Source organism: Halichoerus grypus, chromosome 10 (assembly GCF_964656455.1).
Source record: "Halichoerus grypus chromosome 10, mHalGry1.hap1.1, whole genome shotgun sequence".
Lineage (NCBI taxonomy): Eukaryota > Metazoa > Chordata > Mammalia > Carnivora > Phocidae > Halichoerus > Halichoerus grypus.
The window spans coordinates 47,943,737-47,966,309 of NC_135721.1; the positions used below are offsets into that span (position 1 = coordinate 47,943,737).

Consider the following 22,573-nt stretch of genomic DNA (forward strand, 5'->3'; position numbering starts at 1 on the left):
GGTATTCTTGGGGCAAGGGGATAGTTTGGGAGGAGGTGGAGTTGCATTCAGATTGAGAGTGGGCTGCAGACATTTTTGGGGATAGCAAGGAGCTGGAAAGGTAAAGAAAGTCCGTTTAGGATTTAGGCCCTGTCCGTATGAGATTTATAAGGCAGATACTGGAGTAGGACATTGGAGCAATGGGGTGTGTACGTGTCTTCTTTCTGGGTTCCTGTGTATCTGAAATCCAGCCTTCCATGCTTCTAGTCCCACAGCCTCTGTTCCCCACTCAGTGAGCAAATAGCTCTTTTTTTCCTGATTCCTGAGGGACTTACATCCACACTTATCCCTTCCTTACCAGTGCTTTCAGAGATGTACAATTTTGTCCTAGTCTGAAGAAAATCTGAATCTTGCTAGTTACTATTGTGTTTCTTTTATCTTTGTAACCAGACTACTCTATACCCACTACCTGATACAGTTCAGTTCAAGTGTGTGGACTCTGCTATGAGACTGCCTGGGACTCAAACCAGCTCCTCTATGAGAGGGATGAGTGAAATCAGACAGTTGGGTTAGCTCAGGATCAAGTTTAGGTGAGATGAGACAAGAGGAGGTCAAGGGCTCAAAGGATGCTGGGGTGCTAGTAAAACAAGGTAGGAATAGTGCAGGCTCAGTGCCAAAGAGACTTCTTCTTCTTACTTGTTCCTTAATTCTTAACAATCTACTCGCTTTCCTGTCATTTTCTGAAATAATCTCCAAGACCATTGGTTACCTATTTATCAGACAGAGATTGAGATTTTTTCCCTCCTCTCTTCCCGTTTTCCTAGATATTTCAACAGTATTTAATATACGTGGGGAGGAAAATGAATTAAATCCACAGCGTATTGGTCTCATCTCTGGCTGAGGGAACATGTAACACAGAATTGTCCCATGTGACATGGGATGGGGCCCAATGGTGCTATGGAAGGATCACGTGTTTGTACAGCTAGTCAAATGTGCCCCCCTGCCATTTCTGGCCATGAGACTTAGGAGAGTTATTTGACTTCTGAGACTCACTTCCATCACCTATAGGATAGAGATAATGCAGTCTGTTTTGTCTGCATCACAGGTGCATTTTGGAAGGAGATAGTGACATATGTGTGTTAGTGTACACAGTCAAATTTGCTCCAGAGAAGGCCCTAAGAACAGACTTATCTTCTCTCTCCTAACATGTTCAGTTTGCCTTCCCATTTCCTCCCAATTCTTTTAATGTTTTTGATCATCATTCTTCCATTACTCATGCTTGAAAGCTCCTGAGTTCATTCATTCATTTTTTTGTTCATGCATTCCTTCATCCATCCACTTATTTATGCAACATTTAAGTTCCTACTGTGTGTAAATCATCATTGATGTATCTTCTCAATAATGATGAAGATGGTATCTACATTTTGTTGAGCATATATTCTGTGCCAGGCACTGTGTTAAATGCTTTCTTCAATCTTATTTAATCCTCACAACATCCCTGTGAGGTAGGTATTATCTCCCCCTTTTTTCAGATGAGGTAGCTGGGCTCAGAAGGTTAAATATCTTGACCAGAATCATACAGGTGAGGAAATAAGGAGAACCAAAGCTGTATCTAGGTCTGTCTGTCTCTGGAGCCCGTGCAGGCACTCTGCCTCTTTTCCCACGTGTGATCTGTCCTAGGGCCTTCTCAGGGCATTTTTGTACATTCTCTGAATTAGCTCCTATCCTCCCCTCCTTCTTCCCCTCTCCTTCCCTCTCTCCTTCCCTCCCTTCCCTGGTTCAGACCCTCCTCACCCCTTGCTCAGTGTGCAGCAGTCTCCCTGCTGTTTTCCTGTCTTTACTGAGTTGCCCCTGCCTCCACTCCAGCCTGCTCTGCCACCCATTTGATCCTCCCAAAATAGTTTTCGTTATGCCAGTCTCTTGCTCAGGAAGAGACCTGGTTGTTGCAATCATGTAGATGGACTTATCTATCTCTACCTGAATGTTAAACTCCCTGACTATCCATACCCACCTTCTAGTACATCTCAATACTGATGTGTTTATTTTCTCAATAAATATTTGACTCCATGAACTAAGGGTGATGGGATCACAAAGAGGGAAGTTGTGGGCTGTGCTTTAAGAGGCTTATAGTTCGATAGAAGAACTTGTCTAGAATTCTTTACTAAAGCCAACCTAGTCGTCTTTAATATTCCCTAGTCAAGCAAAATTATACTGTCTCTACTCAGTGTGTTCATAACTTACAGTATTTGTTGGCCTTTTTACATATCCAGAAAACAGCCCATAATTCAAGATATAGGTACCCCTTTTCTTTTTCTTTTTTCAACCCCTTTTTAGTTCACCTTTCTTTTGTCTGTAATTCCTTATAACATTTGTTGTCTAGATACTTTATTTTTAGACTTATATATCATCTGTTATCATGTCAGCTAATTTTTTGCACTTCTGTAGCTTCTGTATTTTTTGCAAAGCACTTTCAAATGCATTACCTTATTCGGGCCTAGTAACATTAACATAGAGATGGCAGATGATATTCCCATTTTATAGGAGAAGAAACAGCCTCCAGGAATTTAGGTGACCATATAAACCTGTGTGGCTGGTGAGTTGTGAGGTTGTTCTTAGATACGAGTTCTCCTGAATCTCGAGGCAGTGTGGTCTAGGGGAGGAGCATGACCTAGGAAGAAGCCTAGAGAGGTGTGTGGTCAACACTGAGGCTAGTGGAAAATGCAGAGGGTCCCGGGTCAGGCTCTGGTTCCAGTTTTGGCTCCACTCCTCACCTTCTGTGTAACTTCTGGGAAGTTACTCAGCTCTCTAAGCCTCAGTTTCCTTGTCAGCACTGTCCCCGGCCTGCTTCTCTCTGGGGTTATTGTGATGTCCAAATATGAGGATAACAGCATCGATACTAGCTGACTTTTGTTGAGTACTTACTAAATACCAGGCAATGTCCTCAATGTTGTACATGGATTATCTTGGCTAATCCTCACAACAGCTCTCTGAGATATGTCCTTTGTTCCCAAATGACAGATAAGGAAATCGAAGCACAGAGATGTTAAGTAACTGGACAAAGTTTATGTAGTTCACCAGTGAGGCCAGGAATTGAACATAAGCAGTCCGAGTCTAGAAACAGTACTCTTAACCGTGGTACTATAAAATTGTGTTTTTCAAGGTGCTCTGTAGACTGTAAAGTGCTCTGAACATGCGAAGTCCAGGCTGCAAGGAGCTGCATGGTCCTGCCTACCTGGGTAAATGTAAATAGGGAAGGGAGGGGGCAAACATGAAGATTTTTGCAGGGGACGAGAGAAATGGTTCCCTAGGGGGTCTGGCCAGGATTGAAGATGTGGAGAGGTGTTTTGGGGCCATATATCTGGCTGTTGGCTGTCATTCTCCTGTTGGGCTATCTGGCCTGCCTTAGAGGGTGGAGTGGAGGAAGATTCTGTTTGGCTAGTGAAGTGCAGCACAGACAAGACAGGTATCACTAGATCCCCCCGCACGTAGTGGAGCTATATGGGTCAGACCCCAGGCCAACCTTGTTGAGTGCTCAGGGGCAGGGAGCCTGATGTGTTGGCTCCTAGCCCACATTAGATGGTTAAATGAATGCAGTGGCATCATGACATAGCCCTCTGGAGACCTCTCACTAGAATGCTTAATCTTATTAAATTAAATATTTGTAATTATAAAAGTAATAGGGTTTTTTTTTTTTTTTTTAAGATTTTATTTATTTATTTGACAGAGAGAGAGAGACCCAGCGAGAGAGGGAACACAAGCAGGCAAGCAGGGGGAGTGGGAGAGGGAGAAGCAGGCCTCCCGCCGAGCAGGGAGCCTGATGTGGGACTCGATCCCAGGACCCCGGGATCATGACCTGAGCCGAAGGCAGACGCTTAACGACTGAGCCACCCAGGCACCCCAGTAATAGGTGGTTATTAAAGAAATTTGGTGAAATATAGAAAAGAAACCATCTCATTTTTTTCTATTAAGGAGATGGCTAGGAAGCAAGGCCAAGCGTGTAAGGGGCAGGTGGTTGAGGTGGACTGGGCTCTGCGCTACAAGGGGCATGTGGAGCTCTCTGCTCTTATTCATCCAGTTGAACCTGATAGTCTTGGGGTTTGAGCCTGGCCCTTTATAACAGCCGGAAGGGAGAAAGGGTCTGACAACCTTTGCCAGTGTGGGGGGAACGTAGGTACTTGAGTTGCTTTGCTCTATGAAGTTATCTCCATTACTGCCCTTCCTTTGCTGTGTAGTGCGCCGGGTCTGGCTGCTTTGGCCCGGTGTGAAATTGAAATCCAGACTAATTCTATGGGTTTGGGTCCAGAGTCTAGAGCTTAGAAAAAGGAGGGAGAAAGAAGAGCCCCAAAAAGGGGGGTAAGAGACCCTTATTTTGGCTGCGTGGAGGCCCGTAGGTAGCTGATCTTTTTTGAAGTGTCACTTGATGCTTGTGGTCCTGCTGAGGCACATTGTGGGAGGGGGGAGTGTTGGGGTCGGCAGCAGTGATGCTGAGGGGTGCAGACTATGAGGACCAGTCAGGGCCATGCTCCCAGCCCTAAACAGTAACATTTTACTCTAGAGGTGACTACTGAGGGTCTGTGGTGTGGGCAGAGGCCCTGAGTCCCTGCCTTGCTTGTCTGGCCCAGGTGAAGCAGGGGGGCACTAGGACCCAGAGGCTAACACGGTTCCTGACAAGTCTAGAGCAGCACTAGCGCAGAGTGAGACTCATCAGCTGGCAAGCAGGATTCGGTGTCTCTGGGTTCAGCAATCATCAGGCAGCAGAGAGGACTTGCTCCTCAGCCCCCATCTCTGCCCCCATCCCTACCCCGGTAGGCCACCGAGTGAGGTCCATGGACTGGGGAGGGCCGCGCCTGACGGCTTCTGTGTCTGTCCATGAGGGCCTGGAGCCCTGACCCTCCTGCCTAGGTTTCTGCCTTTTCTCTCTGTCTTTGGCCCGCTGGGGGAGGGGGTAGAGGCCGGGTGAGCAACATGGCCCAGAGCAAGAGGCATATGTACAGCCGGGTAAGTGGTCCTTATCTGGGATGGCCCTGGGAGGGCTGCTGGAGAAGGCCTGGGTGCCCGTGGACACTGCTGTGGGGGCTGGGGAGACAGGCTGGAGCTAGGCTGGGGCCACTCACAGCAGGGACTGATGGTGTTAGGCTGGACAGGCCTCCCCTCCCAGAGTTGAACCCTCGGTGGGGACTGGCAAGGCCTGACCTTTGACTCTAATTGGACCTCTGACTAGAGGTTCCTGAGGGGATTGGACTATATTGGGGACTCTTAATGGGGTTGGTGGGTTGGAATGGCCTTACAGTGACGCCTTTCTTTAGAGCTGCTCTGTTGTTTGTCACTTGCTTTCTTTCTCTTCTGGTTGAGACTGAATCTGTACCCACTATTGTGTCCACCTGGTTCTGAGAGGCTTATTAGGGTTGGGAGGTTGAGGGAGTCTCTTGAGTTTGGGGATAGCCCTGATGTCACTGTCAGTTCTTTTTATTGTCAGATCCATGAGAACAACCATGCTGTCCCAGGTGCGATTTGGGGTCCTGAAGCCCCTGGGAGCTATATCCTTATCTTCCCCGATGAGCTCTTTAGGGAAGGGATTCGGGGAGTGACAGGCTCTGGCAGGGCTCCCTTCTGAAGCCAAGTGGGAGCATCAGAGGGAGCCCTGTGGAATCTTTAGAACCAGGGAGTCACTTTCTCATGCCTCATTCATCTGTTTGCTGCAAGGCCCTTAGTTCATGGAGCTGCTATTGCTAAAAATGGCTTAGGTGTGATTTTCTTCTAAACCATGGCCCTCTTTGGAAACCTAATTTCATGTTGTGTCCTGTCATCACGGGTGTGTCAGAAGCTGAGAACTTCCGAAGGACAATGTTTAGTCTATTCCTTTGCCGTGTCCATCCATGGGGTGATAAGCCATTCATTTGGACCACTGGGCAGAGTCTAGGGGACAGTATAGGTCAGATCTGAGGGCACCTGATTTACCTGGCCTTTGTTTTTCTTTTTATAGCAACATAGTGTGGGGGAAGGATCTCCAGAGCTTGGGGTAGAGTTAATAGGACAGGGCTCAGGCCAGGAGGAAGGGAACTAAATGGTTGAATGGGCTGCGGTGAGGCATCTAGAAATGTCATGGTGGGTGTGTGGATGGGGTGGGCCGAGTCGGGTCCAGAAGGAGTGATGGTGACTTGAGGGCTGGAAGGACGCACAATTGTGTACCTTTGAAAGGGAGAGGCCTAAGAGAGCTGTTTGACCACAGGGAAGACAGACAGCACTGGGGAGTGGAATAGGATTCTGTGGGGTCACCCACGAGTCACCTGTCTTCTCAGCTTGGGCACCTGAGTCAGGGCATTGGGTTTCGGAGAGCCCGGTCTCAATTGAGTTACTCGCTTGAGCTTCATTCCCCTCCTCGGCTCCTGAGAAAAAAGCCATGTAGTGACATTCACAGGTCTGTCAGTGAATTCTGATTTGTTATGAAATTTAAATGTAAACTCTTAAAAATTGTGGCAGATTCCAGAGGAGTTCGGAGAAGTCTTAGAACATCACTGGTATTTTTCAAAAGGGAATTTGGGGTCCATTTCACCCTGAAAATGGGGTTCAGGGAAGTGACTGCTTGTCCTTCTTTAGACTAGGATCCTGACTGGGGCCTTTCTGGTGCATTAGGATGACCCCGTTGACCTGAGGCCCTTACCTGCGTATGTTTGCCCGTGTCTTTCTTTCAGACACCCAGCAGCAGCAGAATGAGCGCAGAGGCAAGCGCCCGGCCTCTGCGAGTGGGCTCCCGTGTGGAGGTGATTGGAAAAGGCCACCGAGGCACTGTGGCCTATGTTGGAGCCACACTCTTTGCCACTGGCAAATGGGTCGGCGTGATCCTGGATGAAGCAAAGGGCAAGAATGATGGAACTGTCCAAGGCAGGAAGTACTTCACTTGTGATGAAGGGCATGGCATCTTTGTGCGTCAGTCCCAGGTACCTCTACCCTTTTCTGAGTGTATGCATGTGCACATGCTCTGTTGCTTGTGCAGCTTTTGTGTGGGGCTCCCTTTTCCTGGGCATGAGTGTACGTCTCTGGTTGAGAGAGTGGGAGGTAGCGGGGGAGGGAAGATTGGTGATCCATCCTTATGTCCATCCTTATGGAAGCTGCCCTATACCCTGGGCTTGCTTGGGGCCTAGGGAGGGGCCCAGATCACAGCCATCCTTGATCTGGCTATATTGAGTCTGTTCTCTGGCCTCAGATCCAGGTATTTGAAGATGGAGCAGATACTACTTCCCCAGAGACACCTGATTCTTCTGCCTCAAAGGTCCTCAAAAGAGGTAACAGCCACCCAGTTAAGTTGCCTTCCCACATCCAAAAGTCCCCAGGACTTCTCCCCAGAATACAGGGCCACAGTGGTACATGAGATTTTTCCATCACCGCCATATTCCCTTGTTACATCTCTTCTACCCCACCACGATGGTCTCTGCCCCCACCCTTCTATACAAACACACACTTTGTTTCTGCTTGCTTTCTACAGAGGGAACGGACTCAACTGCAAAGACCAGCAAACTGGTGAGTGGTTGGGGGTGGGAGTGGAGAATAAGAGAGAGAAAGAGGGGAAGGAGACAGAGGAGGGAGACCATTCCTAGGCAGGTAGAAATAGTAGGTGAGTAAACGGAGTTAAGCCTTCCAGTCTCCAACCTCCCTGAGAAGGAAGCTTTCTGGGTATGAGTTGCTGCTTTATGGGTAGAGTAAAGGTGGTAGCCGGGAAGAACTGTTAGGGCCCAGAAGTTTAGGGTCAAATGGAGCCAAGGCTAGGGGTGATAGGAAAGACAGGTCTGACCCTAGTAGTGTTGTTGCCAGCTTCCTACCTTTTGGTACCCAAGGCTGCCAGGATCTTAAAGATCAGAGGTTAGGGGTAAGGTGAGAGCTAGAAGAAGAAGGAGCTCTCCTGTTCACAAGTGAATGGTAAGGAGCCAGGCCTACTGCTGCCTGTTTTAGGCTGTATGCAGAGGGCCCGTCGTTCTAATTCTCCTCCACTGTGCTGCGCAGGGTGTGTGAGGTGGGGATTCAGACCCCCCCCCCCCCAGCTTCTCTGTGTCAGGGTGTGGACATCCTGGAAGCTGATCCTTGAGGGACCCCTCTTCTCACTTACCCAGGAGTTGGCAGTGACCTGACTCTCCCCTTTACCTGTGTGTACCTGAGTTGGTCTTAACACCTCTACCCAGGATGTCTGGTCAGCTAGCGCACTGTGATGTCTGTTCTCTAACTCTGCCCTTTCCTACTCCTCATGCAGCGGGGACTGAAGCCTAAGAAGGTGGTGTGTTTACTATTTATACCTGGGTGGGGGAGGGCCATGAGCCTCCTCCCCAGCTGTCCTGCATGTCCTTGGGCTGCTGCATGCATGTTTGTGTGACCTTGGGACTGGGATGGCCAGAGGAAATGGCGGCCTTGGCTTTCAGGGTTCCTTTGAGGGATGCAAGGATGTCAGGCTCAGTGTCCAGGCTCAGGTGGCACTCATTAGAGATGACTCCTGCACCTACTTGTCCCCCCTCCCCACTGCCTTAGGACTTCTAGTCAGAGACTCCAAACATTCGACTGTAAATGTAAAGCAGCAGCATGGAGTAGGGCATTTACTGGGTTACACTGGGTTTTCAGTCTGAGTTTGGGGGCAGTGGGAGGAAACCCTGGGAGGTTGGGAGGGGAGAAAGTACCAGATGAGATGATTGGGCAAGGAGGCAGGAGGCCAGGGAGCAGAGCACAGGAAAAACAGTCCTGAGTTGGAAAGCTGGAGAGTCTGTGTGTGTGTTTCTGGGCGGGCGCTAGCCATGGATGCCCACCCTTGCTCTGCTCCATCGGTCTTTCCCTGCCTCTTCCTGCCTCTGGTGCTGTGCTGAGGCCCACCTCCCACCCCTTGTAGCCTTCCATCAGCCATCATTGTGTGGGGCTCAACTGTGCCACCCCCAGACACTTTTTAAACTCTTAAGTCACAGCCGTGACCACTTCCTCACACCAGCCCCTGCCTTGGGCTTGTACCCAAGCCATCTCTGACCTGCATGTGCCCGTCTGACCTGTATGTCCTGTGCCGTATGTATGGTTCTGTGATTTCCTTGTGGCCAGCTGTCTCAGGCCCTTCGGACCTGCATGGAGAGCTACTGGATTGGGGCAGTGGGTGGGGAGAGGAAAACATCTTTTCGACTCCTGGTTGTCCAAGGTCCCCACTCTTGCCATGGAAGAGACCGCATTCTGGTACTTGCTTTGAGGTCCTGGCTCCGGTGGGAGTGGGGATGTAAGAAGGAAAATAATGCCTAAAGGATGCTGAACCCATTACAAGGTTATAGAAACTTGGCTTCTTCCCTGGATTATTGTCTTCTCGTTGGGGTTCCCAATCTTGCCTCAGGCCCCTGAGTAGAGAAGAGCATGGACCTGCAGTTCGATACCCATGGAGGAGTTCTCGCCACAGGGGGACCTGACCCTGGGCAGGGCCTGAGCTATGTCCGAAAGCGGGGGTTTGGGCCGCTACCTGGGGAGATGTGGCAAAGCCCAGCCTAAGCTGCCTGTGCTGGGTTACAGGGCCTTCTTTGCTCCTGTGCAGAGCGCCAAATAGTCCCGTCCACAGCCAGGTCTTCCTTTCCAGTGGCTCTCTCACAGCAGACCACTTAGCCCAGGGCCCTGCTCTCACCCCCGGGGGAAACAGGGAGCCAGCACCAGAACCAAAAAAAAAAAAAAAAAAAAGAACTTTGAAGGGGAGGGCAGAAGGGAACCCAGATGTCTCTGCAAGGTGCCCAGTCCCTTCTGGAAGGTCTTTAGAGACAGGCTTTAACCTGCCTGCAACCAGGGGAGGTTTGGGGGAAGAGCCAAATACTGTCACTAGAGCTGCTGCTGAATGTTCCCTGGGGTTTCTTAGTGTCATTTTGTGCCCCTCAGAGCGGGTGCTGTCACAGGAGGGGTATTCTGGGTGCGTGTGCCTCATGAGAGACCAACCTTAAGGGCGTTGTCTGTGTGTGTAACAGACAGTGGAGTTGATGGGGCTGTGGGCAGAGGGGAGTGTATGAGAGGCTGGTGGAGCAGTGAGGCTCCTGGCCCTGCCCAGTCATGCCCCGGCCCCAGAGAGTACCATTTCTGGGATGGCCCCTAGCCCAGTTTCTTGGAGCAGACTCTTGGGGATTGGGGGGGGGGGGGGGGTTGGGCAGGGAAGGGGAGGGAGGAGTCAGAACCTGTTCTATGGAGGAAGAAGCAGGGCGGGTTCTGCGCAGGACTTTGTCCAGTCATGTGGAGGAGGAGGAGCCAGCAGAGCCCGGCCGTTGCTAGGAGACCGAGGAGCCGTGGCTCCACCCCCACGGATCAGAGGAGGGTGGGTGCATGACGTCAGGTGGAGCTGGTGCTGCGGCCACTGAGGCTGCCATCAGCCTTAGCTGGTGAACTGGGCCGGGCGCCTCTCCGGTGCCTGCCGGAGCCTGGCCGTCCCACTGCGCACCTGCGGGCGGCTTCTGCGTCTGAGCCACAGCCGTTTGCGGGCTGGGAGGCCGGCCTGCCGGGAAGCTGAGGCTGCATTGTTGGGATTTGATGCACTAATCTCCTGTCTCCGCCGCCTTTCCCTCTGTTCGGTCTCTTTCCCTCCCTCCCTTCGTCTGTCCTTCCTCTGTGTGTTTGTCCATCCTCCTCTGTCCCTCCTTTTCTTTCCTCTCCTGGCTTTCTTTGGTTTTCTGCAATGATGAGACAGGCACCGACAGCCCGAAAGGTACTCTTGCTTGCTCTGGTCCTGCTGCTGGGTTGCCAGGGCGATGGTGGCAGCAGGCTGCTGGGGTGGGGGTGGGGGCTGATTGACTTCCTCTGTCTACCTGGTTGGGGGAGGAGGGTGGGGATGAAGTGGGGGGGCAGGGAGAGGTGTGTGTCACTGCCATGCCCCACACCCTGGGCATTTGCTCCCTGCTTTGGGCTCTGATTGTGTGTTCTGGGCCTTGTACCCAGTGGCCTCACAGCCTTGGGCTTCAGGCAGCTTTTGCTGCAAACTGGCTTTGGGAGTTTCCTGTGAGAGGATGTGGGGAAGCAGATCCCGGTGTCTTCATGCCTCTAGCAGGCCTGCCTCACCCTTAGGCTTTGCTAGGAACCCTCTTGGTTGTACTCCCAGCATCCCTTCTCCACCAGGGTTTGTATTAAAAGGCTTTTCCAGGGTGGCATGGGGACCCTAGAATAGTTTTTGACCCACAGCTATGGAGGCTCAGCTCAGGGTAGGAGGGGTGGGGTTTGGTCTCCTTGGACTGAGTGTCTCCTAGAGGTAGGGTCCAAGCCAAATCTGTTTTTGCTGTTTTGCTGTAAGATACTGGGTAGCAGGAACACAATTTGGAACTTGGGATTAATCATCTATTTTGGTTTAGGTCACTAGTTTCTCTATGCTGCTGCCCACCCCCATGTCCTTTCTTGCAGCTGGGTGGGGTTACTTTGCTGAGCTCTAGGCTTCTGGTTAATGCAGTATTCATGGTCCTGACACCTGAGCCCTCTGCCCTAGGGATGGGGACTGCTGCAGGATCTGGTCCTGGGGGAGGGGGTGGGGTAGGGAGGAGGGCAGCACTGTTTTGCCTAGGGGGCCTGAGCCCCCCTGCTGGGGTCATATCACTCACTTCTGGGCTTCTAGCATCACTCTGGTCACGTGGTATTTCTAGGGGGTCTTCTGTGGAGTCTGGCACTTGAAGGAAGGGGCTGACCTGGGAAAGTCCTTGGGAGTGGTGGGTGGGCGGGGCCTCTGGCTCTGGGCTGGAGTGCCAGAAGGACTGTCTCTAGGGACCTCCACCAGCTGCTGCCTTTGGTCCCCTGTGGCTCAGCCTAGGAGATGGGGATTTCTGGGATTTTCAGGGTGTTTGAAGGGGTGAGGTCTGCAAGGGTTGGGCATAAGTGGGGCAAAGGACCAATGGGGAATAGGATTCTGAGGTCCCGGAGTAGAAACAAGGTGATTCACTGGAGGGAAAAGGGGATGGGGTGGGAATGGGAGTGGGGAGGCAGCTAACTGTAACGCCATTCCTGGTACTTCTTCTGCTCTCATTGCTGTCCCTTCTGCTGTCTGTCTTTCTGCCATTATCCTTTCTTTCCTGACTCCTCCTCCTCCTCTGGCTCCTGTTGCCTGTCCAGACCACAACTCGGCGGCCCAAGGTGAGAAAAAAAAGGCCTCTGTACAAACCACTGCTGAGTGTAGACTCACATTTCAGGCATGTGCATGTGTGTGGGCCTGTGTTTGAGCAAGTTAAAGGTGGTCGCAGTGCATCCTGGGTCCTCTTTTTCGGAGGAGTGAGGGGACTGAGGGTGGTGACAGGCCTCTCTTGGGAAAATGACTCTGGCTCTTAGGAGGTTGTCTGAGCCAGTAGCCTGAGTGCAGAAGAGAAACGAGAGTGATTGTGGTCAGTTAGGGCTGGCTTTCTTGAAGAAGGGCATTTTGACTAGTTTTTTGATGCATGAATGGGGGTGGAGGTTGGAAGAAAGGTGAGGAAGAACTTGGCACTGTCAGCGTCAGGGGATAAGGACCTGGGGTTATCTGTGGGTAGCATGTGATCTCTGAGTGTCAGCACATCAGGAGAGCTTCAGGGCTCAGTACTGCAAGGGAGAGCACTGGGCAGGCCTGTCTGCTCCAGGGCCTGGGGCTTCAGGGAGCTCTGCCCCAGTCCCACCGGGGCGGGGTAAATGTTGCCTGGTTAGAGCCCCTTTGTCTTGGGGGGAGGGAGATGACAGAAGGTTGGCTGTACTGACCATGTTTCAAGGGGGAGCCTAGGAGTACAACTTTCACTTTGGCCCTTTTGCCTGCAGGGTCCCCTAAGGTAGACCAAGGGAGGGAGAATCAGCTCAACTCCCAAAGAGTGGGATACAGAGCTTGGTACCCCCACTTTTAGCCCAGGCTTCTCTGGGAACATGAAAGTTAGAGAACAAACTCCAATTTGTTCTTTTGCTTTGGGAATGATATTGAGGCACTTTTTCTTCCTGGGGGAGGAGGGTACAGGCCCAGAACAATGATAGGACTGGGAGTATTAAGAAATTGCTAGAATGATCACAACTGGGTCACAGAGGGGAGGTCTGGGGAGTAAGGGATTCTGTTCTAAGGGGGTAGTGCCAGAGCTGGGAGGAATGTGGGGTCAGTGCCAAGGGAGAAGCATTATAATCTCATGTCTTCTATCACTTCCTCCCTTTCTCCTCTGCCCGCCTCCTGCCTCCCCCGTCCTTTGTCACTGTCTCTGACTCTGTCATTTTTCCTCTCCCCTTCACTCTGCTTCTCTGTTCTCACTGTGCTTTGATACTCTCTCACTGCCCTTTTCCTTCTCTGTCTCCTTCCCTTGGCGGATTCTCATATTCTGTCTTTCTCACCACCCCTGTTCTTTTTCTGGCTTGCCCCTGTCCTCTCTGAATAGCCCACCCGCCCAGCTAGTACGGGGGTGGCTGGGGCCAGTAGCTCCCTGGGCCCCTCTGGCTCAGCATCAGCAGGTGAGCTGAGCAGCAGTGAACCCAGCACCCCGGCTCAGACTCCACTGGCAGCACCCATCATCCCCACACCGGCTCTCACCTCTCCTGGAGCAGCACCTCCACTACCTTCCCCCTCTAAGGTAAGGACTGGGTTGGAGTGAAGAAGAACCAAGACATTGGGGGGCTTGTGACCCCAGGCAGGATCTTAGAAATTTTCCAGGGCTGGGGGAGACCCAGAATTTGGATCCGAAGGGTGGGGACATAGCATATGTCCATTGACTCTGCCATTGACTCAGCTACCCTTTCTTTTCTGCCCTCCTTCCACACTTTCCCCTTATGCACCCATCCTTTCTCAGATGTTTGTAGGCCACTTTTGCTTTTGACCCTGGGGCTGGAATGATGTTTGCTTACATTCCTGTCCTTTCGCTCCAGCTCAGCTTTGGTGGGGTGGAGGAGGAGGCTATGCACCTACCGAGGCGTCTCTCCTTTGTAGGAGGAGGAGGGGCTGAGGGCCCAGGTGCGGGACCTGGAGGAGAAACTGGAGACCCTGCGGTTGAAACGGGCAGAAGACAAGGCAAAGCTAAAAGAGCTGGAGAAACATAAGATCCAGCTGGAGCAGGTGCAAGAATGGAAGAGCAAGATGCAGGAACAGCAGGCAGACCTGCAGCGACGCCTCAAGGAGGCGCGGAAGGTGGGACTTGGGGGGAAGGAGGTGGCTGGGGAGCTTGGGACCCAAGCCAGTGCACTGGACACTAGGCCGGAGGAGCCTGGAATACCCTGTGAGAAAGCGGGCATGAGGCGTCTCTCTGCTTGCACTCCCACCAACATCCCCCCCTCCTCAGGAAGCCAAGGAGGCCCTGGAGGCGAAGGAACGCTACATGGAGGAGATGGCTGATACTGCCGATGCCATTGAGATGGCCACTCTGGACAAGGAGATGGCTGAAGAGCGGGCCGAGTCCCTGCAGCAGGAGGTGGAGGCATTGAAGGAACGTGTGGATGAGCTCACCACTGACTTAGAGATCCTCAAAGCTGAGATTGAAGAGAAGGGTAAGGGGCCAGGAGCTGCTGGGGGCCAGATGGTGGGCTTGGAGCTGTGTCTGAAAGTGTTAATGGTCTTCCCCAGGCTCAGACGGGGCAGCGTCCAGTTATCAGCTCAAGCAGCTCGAGGAGCAGAACGCCCGCCTGAAGGACGCCCTGGTGAGGTAGGGTCCCCTCCCTGCTTGGCTCCGAGGCTCACTCTCCTGTCTCTAGATGTATTAGAGTGCCCATCGCCAGTGACTCAGACACAACACTTTCTCCCTTCTCCCTCCCTTCTTCCCCACAGGATGCGGGATCTTTCTTCCTCAGAGAAGCAGGAGCATGTGAAACTCCAGAAGCTCATGGAGAAGAAGAACCAAGAGCTGGAGATTGTGAGGCAGCAGCGGGAGCGTCTGCAGGAGGAGCTGAGCCAGGCAGAGAGCACCATAGATGAGCTCAAGGAGCAGGTCTGGGGAGCGCAGGCCCTGGCCCAGGGGACCCCTCTCCTCTGAGGCTTGTGCCTCCTCTTTCTAGGTACCTTTCAGCAGCCCTTCTCCCTGTTCCCTCCCCGTAACACAGGTGGATGCTGCTCTGGGTGCTGAGGAGATGGTGGAGATGCTAACAGACCGGAACCTGAATCTAGAAGAGAAAGTGCGAGAGTTGAGAGAGACCGTGGGGGACTTGGTAAGAGAATAGACCCCTGACTTCCCACCCTGATGGAGGGCATTTGGAAGGCACTTGCTGAAAGAGGGATTGATGTGAGGGCGCCTGGGTGGCTCAGTTGGTTAAGCGACTGCCTTCGGCTCAGGTCATGATCCTGGAGTCCCGGGATCGAGTCCCGCATCGGGCTCCCTGCTCAGCAGGGAGTCTGCTTCTCCCTCTGACCCTCCCCCCTCTCATGTGCTCTCTCTCTCTCTTTCAAATAAATAAATAAAATCTTTAAAAAAAAAAAAAAAAAAAGAGGGATTGATGTGACCCCTGACCTTTGAGCAGGCTATGTGGTGAGCGGCCCCTCCCTGACCTGCTACCCTGACTCTGCCTTTCCTTTGCCCCGACTGCCTTGTGGCCTCCCAGGAAGCGATGAATGAGATGAACGATGAGCTGCAGGAGAATGCACGCGAGACAGAATTGGAGCTGCGGGAGCAGCTGGACATGGCGGGCGCACGGGTCCGGGAGGCCCAGAAGCGTGTGGAGGCGGCCCAGGAGACGGTTGCAGACTACCAGCAAACCATAAAGAAGTACCGCCAGCTGACCGCTCACCTGCAGGTGCCTGTGTACCCCCTGCTGTCCACCCACAGTCACCCTGGGCTCCCTCGTGACCCAGCCATGCTTCATCGCTGTCTCTTCTCCCAGGATGTGAACCGGGAACTGACAAACCAGCAAGAAGCATCTGCGGAGAGACAGCAGCAGCCACCCCCGGAGACCTTTGACTTCAAAATCAAGTTTGCTGAGACTAAGGCTCATGCGAAGGTCAGGACTGGGGAGTGTTGGGGCATCCGCCCTGGCTGTGGCTGTGGGCTGCTCTGATGTGGTGTCTGGACTCCACGTGGCTGGAGGAGGGGATGCTTTGCGTGGTGGTCTGGAAGACTCCTGGCGGAAACTTGTCCCAGAAGCAGGGGACCTGGTGGAACAAGGCATGATAGTTCCGAGGTTCTCTCCAGCCTGGCTGAGAGGCCATCTACCTGTCCACTTCACAGGCAATTGAGATGGAATTGAGGCAGATGGAGGTGGCCCAGGCCAACCGGCACATGTCCCTGCTGACAGCCTTCATGCCCGACAGCTTCCTTCGGCCGGGTGGGGACCATGACTGCGTCCTCGTGCTGCTGCTCATGCCTCGTCTCATTTGCAAGGTATGGCCAGTCAGTCTAATCACGTGTTCAGCAGGACTCTGTTGAACTTGCTGTGTAGCAGGTCTGGAGGATGCCGAGTGAAGAGAGCAGTCAGCGTCCCTGCTCACAGAGTTGATCTTGTAGTGGAGGAATGCAGTCAGCTAAGTCGCAGATGGATGTGTATTACAGGCGCTGGGTTGTGAAGGGCGGGTGGCTTCTCTGAGACAGCACTATTGGGGCTCTGATTTAGATGGCAGGGTGGCACCGAAGGAAGAACATTTGAACTGAGACCCAGAAGGTGACTATGAGTTAGTGGGGGGATAACCATCAGGATAGAATTCAGGTAAAAGGGTAGCAGAAGCAGTAGCTTTAAGGCAGGAAAGAGCTTGGTCCCACTGGTTCACTACCCTTTCATCTTCACATCCCAAGTCTTCACAACCGCCAGTAATCACATCATTATCCTTTCCCTAGGTGAGACTTCCTACCCATCTAAGAGCTGTTTCTGCTTTCCTCCTCCACATGGATCCATGTGTGCCCCCCCCCCAACCTAGTTGCTCAGTTTTGTGTCCTGTGTTCCCGAGTCTGTGTTCTCCATCCTCTACTCTGAGCCCCAGGTTCCTGGTGCTTCTTCCCATAGGCAGAGCTGATCCGGAAGCAGGCCCAGGAGAAGTTTGAACTAAGCGAAAACTGTTCAGAGCGGCCTGGGCTCCGAGGAGCTTCAGGGGAGCAGCTCAGCTTTGCTGCTGGGCTGGTGTACTCGCTGAGTCTGTTGCAGGCCACACTCCACCGCTATGAGCAGTAAGTGACCCGCTGGCCCCTGCTCTGGGACCACAGGGCCAAGATTGGATGGAACTGAGGTTGCCTGGCTGGCCTTGGCCTCAGAAGACCCTTCTCTGGTCTCTAGCGCCCTCTCTCAATGCAATGTGGACGTGTATAAGAAGGTCGGCAGCCTCTACCCTGAGATGAGTGCCCACGAGCGCTCCTTGGATTTCCTCATTGAGCTATTACACAAGGATCAGCTGGATGAGACTGTCAACGTAGAGCCTCTCACCAAGGCCATCAAGTATTACCAGGTCTGGGGCAAGAACTCAAGCTTGGCACAGCAGGGGGGGAAGGTTTCTCTTGCTGGGGCTGTTGCCAGTGTGGCCGAGGTTGTGTGTCCTAGGCTGGCTGCTTAAGGCTTGGCTTGCTCCTAAAGGAACTTGCCTGAGGATGCAGCTCCTTGGGGACTCAGATTCTCTTGCACCTCTGGAGTCCTATGATGACCGGGGCTCAAATTGTAGTTTGGAGAGAATTCTCCATCCTTCCAAGATCTAAAGGTTGTCCCTCTGTCATTTCTCCTCAGCATCTGTATAGTATTCATCTTGCCGAACAGCCCGAGGACAGTACCATGCAGCTGGCTGACCACATTAAGGTGAGGCGTCTGGGCCAGTGTTTGAGCCCCCTGTAGAGATCAGCAGTGGAGGACATCAGGTCAAGAGATCTGGCCCTCAAGGGCCGTCCCATAAGACTGGAATAGATCAGGGAAGTCAGAGAACCGAAATCTCTGTTGGCGGAGGGTGGGGACTATTTAGAAATGGCGATGGGGCAGAAGGGCTCCTGTTGGGGGCTGACAACCACACGTGTCTGTCCTTACAGTTCACCCAGAGTGCGCTGGACTGCATGAGCGTGGAGGTGGGACGGCTGCGTGCTTTCTTGCAGGTGAGAGCACAGCCAGATCTCTTTGACCTCCTCTTCCTCATTAGTCCCCACCTCCTCACCTCCAGCCCTAATGCTCTCTTGGTTCCCCATCTATTTCCTGTTCCCTGAATAGGGTGGCCAGGAGGCTTCAGATATTGCCCTCCTGCTCCGGGACCTGGAAACATCGTGCAGTGACATCCGCCAGTTCTGCAAGAAGATCCGGAGGCGAATGCCAGGGACAGATGCTCCTGGGATCCCAGCCGCACTGGCATTTGGACCACAGGTTTAGGGCAGCGAAGTGGGGAAGGAAAGGAAGCTGAGGAGAAGCAGGAGGGGCCTAGAGCATTGAGATCTGCATCTGGTCAGGGAACAAGAACGGTCTTGAGGTAGCTGGGAGCTGTGGCGCGGGACCCAGGGTGGGCTCCTGACTCTGGGCTGTCGCACAGGTATCGGACACACTCCTAGACTGCAGGAAACACTTGACGTGGGTGGTGGCCGTGCTGCAGGAGGTGGCAGCTGCTGCAGCCCAGCTCATTGCCCCACTGGCAGAGAATGAGGGGCTGCCCGTGGCCGCCCTGGAGGAGCTGGCTTTCAAAGCAAGCGAGCAGGTGGGCCTGGACGGCTGGGCAGAGGTGGTGGTGGAGTCTTGTGGCCAGTATGGGATTTTCACTGCTGCCCTTGACCCTGTAGATCTATGGGACCCCCTCCAGCAGCCCCTATGAGTGTCTGCGCCAGTCGAGCAACATCCTCATCAGTACCATGAACAAATTGGCCACAGCCATGCAGGAGGGCGAGTATGATGCAGAGCGGCCCCCCAGCAAGGTGGGTAGGGAGCTCTTTGGAGGATTCCAGAGGAGCCAGACTGCCAGAGCTGCTGCTAGTTATGGGAGGGCTGGGAGGCGGGAGAAGGGAATCTGGAGAGCACCACCCTGCTTGGAAGGCAAGGCTTTCCCTATACCCAGCTCTCTCTGGAAGGACCATGTTGGTGACCTCCTCTACCCATCCCTGCCTTCTGCTCCCACCTGACCCCTAGCCTCCCCCAGTTGAGCTGAGGGCTGCAGCCCTCCGTGCGGAGATCACCGATGCTGAAGGCCTGGGCTTGAAGCTTGAAGATCGAGAGACAGTTATCAAGGAGTTGAAGAAGTCACTGAAAATCAAGGTGAGGGTGTAGGGTAGGCTCAGGATCTGGGGGGCCAGGAAATGTTGCTGAGATACAGGACAGCACTGAGTGTTGGGGATCTCCTGGGACTGGGACTGGTTGGGAGTTGAGGGGAGAAGTGGCACCTGTGATCAGTGGGGGGAGCACCTGTGGGCCCTTCGCAGCTTTCTAGCTTGTGGTTTATCCCAGGTCCCTCGGGCCCATGAGAGGATTAAGGGAACTAGACACTCTCTGCCCTTGCCCAGGGGGAGGAGCTGAGTGAGGCCAATGTGCGGCTAAGTCTGCTGGAGAAGAAGCTGGACAGTGCTGCCAAGGATGCAGACGAGCGCATCGAGAAAGTCCAGACTCGGCTGGAGGAGACTCAGGCACTGCTGCGGAAGAAGGAGAAGTCAGGCACCTTCCCTGGGTCCCTGCTTATTCCACTCCTCCTTCCGGCCGGCCGTTCTCCCTCCTAACCCATCCCCCTACCCGGGCCCTCTCAGAGTGAGACTCTCCCCAGGGGAGCAGGTACCATTTTCCTTCCCCACTGCCAACCCCATTGTGTCACCCCAGTCAGAGCACGTGCTGCTCCTGGCTCCTCACTAGCAGGGCTACTCCGAGGACCTGTCAGGACTGAGAAGTGGGGGTGGGGCTCCGGGGAAGGGACACTGCCTAAGCCCAGATTCTCTTTCACAGAGAGTTTGAGGAAACGATGGATGCACTCCAAGCTGACATTGACCAGCTAGAGGCAGAGAAGGCAGAGCTAAAGCAGCGGCTGAACAGCCAGTCGAAGCGCACGATCGAGGGGCTCCGGGGGCCCCCTCCCTCGGGTATTGCTACCCTGGTCTCTGGCATTGCTGGTGGTGAGTGTAGTGGGACAGGCAACGTCGGCCCAGAGGAGATTGAATAGCTTCCCTCCTGTCCTTGGCCTCAGTTTGACTTCTGCCCCCCTCTTACTGGATGTTCAGCCAGGAATGTGTTCACCCAGTTTTGCTCTATGACAGCTTTTTACCAGGCTTTTTACTTCCCCTGAAGATATGTGCAGAGACCCCCTGATCAAGGTGGGGCATTACCAGCTTGTCTGTGGAGCTCAGAATTACGACGACAGTTAGACTCTAGCAGATGTCCCTTCTGGGTCTGGCCTTTCTGTGCCAGCCCTATATCCCAGAGGGTGATCAGCCTACAGCAGATTAGGCTAACTCTGTTGCTGTATCCAGCCATGCCTGCTCTTGATTGCTCCTCTGCTTGCACTTTTTATTTCTCCCTACTGCGTTTACGTGGCTTTACCCTGTGGTGTGCTTGTCTCTTCCATTGCTGAGTTCTCCCATTTCCACTTGGGGCTTGTGTTCTGACCTCTGCCTGGTCTCTAGTGTGGTCAGGGCTCCTTACCTGGAGTTTTTCTGGTTCTGAGGCCCAGTCTTCCCAGTTTTCCTGGCCATGTTAGTTCTTGTCTGCTCTGTAGTTTTTTAGTTTCTTTCTTACCTCCAGAAGATAGACTCCTTGCCCTGAAGCCCTCAGGATCTCCAGAGCTCCCTCCAGAGCTCCAGAGCTATGCCTGTCTTGTCAGTTGGCCTTACCTAGGGTCTTGTTCCCATCAAAGCCCCCCTCACTGGTGCCTCTTGTTCTTGGGAGGTGACTGAGTACTTGTTGGCTTTGGACTCCTGTGGTACAGTTGGCTCCTGTTCCTTAGGCAAGGGGTCTCCAGAGTTACCACATTGTGTTGTTGTAGCACAGGCTTTCTAAACAGATACTGGTTCTGATTCACAAAACTTCCTACCAAAAAAGCGCATCTTTTGCCCCAGAACAATGGGGAACCCGAGGAACAGGGAATGCGGCTGCACCTTCAACTTCAGCTTTGCTGCTGCAGAACACTAAGGGTGCAGACACCTTGGGGTCTCGGGGTCTCGAGTACATTCCCTCTGCCCTTCTTGGAGATGGAGTGTGAGGCAGAGAGCAGGAACGCCTCCTGCCCCAAGTGCTTCCTGCAGCGCACACTCCTGCTGCCGCTCTTCCTCACACTTTGCCCCTCTTTCACGCAGAGGGCAGGGGCAGGGTCTTGTTGGAGGGGGAGTGATGGTTAGGAAAGGGTTTTCCTATAGGTCATGTCCAGGATTCCTCTGGTGTGGCCCCTTAACCCCCAAGTTGTCTAACTCCTCTTTCCTCTCTTCCTGCTCCCCCATGGGCTATCCCGAGCACAGAAGAACAGCAGCGAGGTAGAGAGCTGCCCTGGCGAGGGGTTACCAGGGCTGTGGGAAGTGGGTCTGGGGGAGCAGGGTAAGACTCCCCCCTTGGGAGCAACCAGGACTGGAGGTGGGAGTGGATAACGAAAGGGGATGAGCAGGGATGGGGCCCATCTTCCATTCTCTCCACTTGGGGCTGATGACACTTGTCTTGGTACATACAGGAGGTGCCCCTGGGCAGGCTCCAGGGTCTGTGCCAGGCCCCGGGCTGGTGAAGGACTCACCACTGCTGCTTCAGCAGATCTCTGCCATGAGGCTGCACATCTCCCAGCTCCAGCATGAGAATAGCATCCTCAAGGTGAGGGGGGTCACAGGAAGGACTGGGGTGCAGGTGGAGTCCACCTGCCCCATTGATGATAGATGGCAGAGCCTTCTGTCACCTCTTACCACCATTCCTCTTCTTCCCCCAACAGGGAGCCCAGATGAAGGCATCTTTAGCAGCCCTGCCCCCTCTGCATGTGGCAAAGCTCTCCCCCTCACCTCACGAGGGCCCTGACAGTGAGCTAGCAGCTGGTGCACTGTATCGTAAGACCAGCCAGCTGTTGGAGACGTTGAATCAACTGAGCACACATACCCACGTAATAGATATCACTCGTTCCAGCCCTGGTATGGACCCACCAACCCGTGAGATGAATAATGTACCCCCCTCCCTTTGCCCCAGGGCTATAACCCCTACCCAGGCAGCTGCCATATTGTAGAGGCTCTTCCTTGCATTGCTTTCTGGCCTTGGTGTTCAGTTTGCTTGATTCACCCGTTCTCTTATGGACCTGCTCCACGAGAGGGTCTAGTATCTGCACTCCTGACCCTTAATCCAGTACAGCTGCCTGCCTGGGACTTAGTGGGCCTCACTAGCCTTCCTTCCCCACAGCTGCCAAGAGCCCGTCGGCCCAACTCCTGGAGCAGGTGGCTCAGCTCAAGTCCTTAAGCGACACCATCGAGAAGCTCAAGGTTAGCTCAGACCCTGCTCTTCCTCAGTCTACAGAGTTTGCTTCATAACGTTCCCTGCTGGAGCTCTTAGCACATTCATTTCCATAGGCAGTCCCAGAGTTCCTCTGGGCCCAGCCCTGTGCTAGACAGCCCACTGGGGAGGAAGTGGAGGGCAAGGCAGGGTTCCTGCCTCAGAAGCTCACTGTCTTGGTGCAAACAGAAGACAGATTCTCATCAACAAAATGGGTTGAGTTAGGATCATCTTTAGAGTGTGGGGTTTGGGTGCAGCTTCTTTAGTGCTGAGATCACTGTGGGGTAGAATGGTTGGGGATGGCTTCCCAGAGGCTGTAGAGTTTGAGTTGGGCTTTAAAGGA

General features: G+C 53.3%; 1 protein-coding gene across 8 annotated transcripts in view; it reads left to right on the forward strand.

The window, feature by feature from the left end:
- DCTN1 (dynactin subunit 1) overlaps window positions 1-22,573 on the forward strand; it is a 30,200-nt gene that overhangs the window by 6,262 nt on the left and 1,365 nt on the right. Inside the window, exons 1-30 of one of the 8 annotated variants that reach the window (XM_036087606.2) lie at window positions 4,660-4,977; window positions 6,672-6,917; window positions 7,184-7,262; window positions 7,463-7,497; window positions 8,222-8,242; window positions 10,649-10,666; window positions 12,052-12,072; window positions 13,317-13,508; window positions 13,862-14,059; window positions 14,211-14,415; window positions 14,492-14,570; window positions 14,693-14,852; window positions 14,965-15,069; window positions 15,460-15,651; window positions 15,739-15,855; window positions 16,083-16,235; window positions 16,852-17,012; window positions 17,119-17,287; window positions 17,560-17,628; window positions 17,853-17,915; window positions 18,028-18,177; window positions 18,341-18,502; window positions 18,585-18,716; window positions 18,928-19,053; window positions 19,299-19,441; window positions 19,729-19,895; window positions 21,231-21,245; window positions 21,437-21,570; window positions 21,686-21,878; window positions 22,141-22,220. In XM_036087606.2, coding sequence (XP_035943499.1) covers window positions 4,945-4,977; window positions 6,672-6,917; window positions 7,184-7,262; window positions 7,463-7,497; window positions 8,222-8,242; window positions 10,649-10,666; window positions 12,052-12,072; window positions 13,317-13,508; window positions 13,862-14,059; window positions 14,211-14,415; window positions 14,492-14,570; window positions 14,693-14,852; window positions 14,965-15,069; window positions 15,460-15,651; window positions 15,739-15,855; window positions 16,083-16,235; window positions 16,852-17,012; window positions 17,119-17,287; window positions 17,560-17,628; window positions 17,853-17,915; window positions 18,028-18,177; window positions 18,341-18,502; window positions 18,585-18,716; window positions 18,928-19,053; window positions 19,299-19,441; window positions 19,729-19,895; window positions 21,231-21,245; window positions 21,437-21,570; window positions 21,686-21,878; window positions 22,141-22,220 — 3,618 coding nt within the window. In that variant the 5' untranslated portion in view covers window positions 4,660-4,944. Of the gene's footprint in view, window positions 1-4,659; window positions 4,978-6,671; window positions 6,918-7,183; window positions 7,263-7,462; window positions 7,498-8,221; window positions 8,243-10,304; window positions 10,667-12,051; window positions 12,073-13,316; window positions 13,509-13,861; window positions 14,060-14,210; window positions 14,416-14,491; window positions 14,571-14,692; window positions 14,853-14,964; window positions 15,070-15,459; window positions 15,652-15,738; window positions 15,856-16,082; window positions 16,236-16,851; window positions 17,013-17,118; window positions 17,288-17,559; window positions 17,629-17,852; window positions 17,916-18,027; window positions 18,178-18,340; window positions 18,503-18,584; window positions 18,717-18,927; window positions 19,054-19,298; window positions 19,442-19,728; window positions 19,896-21,230; window positions 21,246-21,436; window positions 21,571-21,685; window positions 21,879-22,140; window positions 22,221-22,573 lie in introns of those variants that run through there. The other 7 variants (XM_036087611.2, XM_036087608.2, XM_036087610.2 and 4 more) reach the window with 7 other exon arrangements.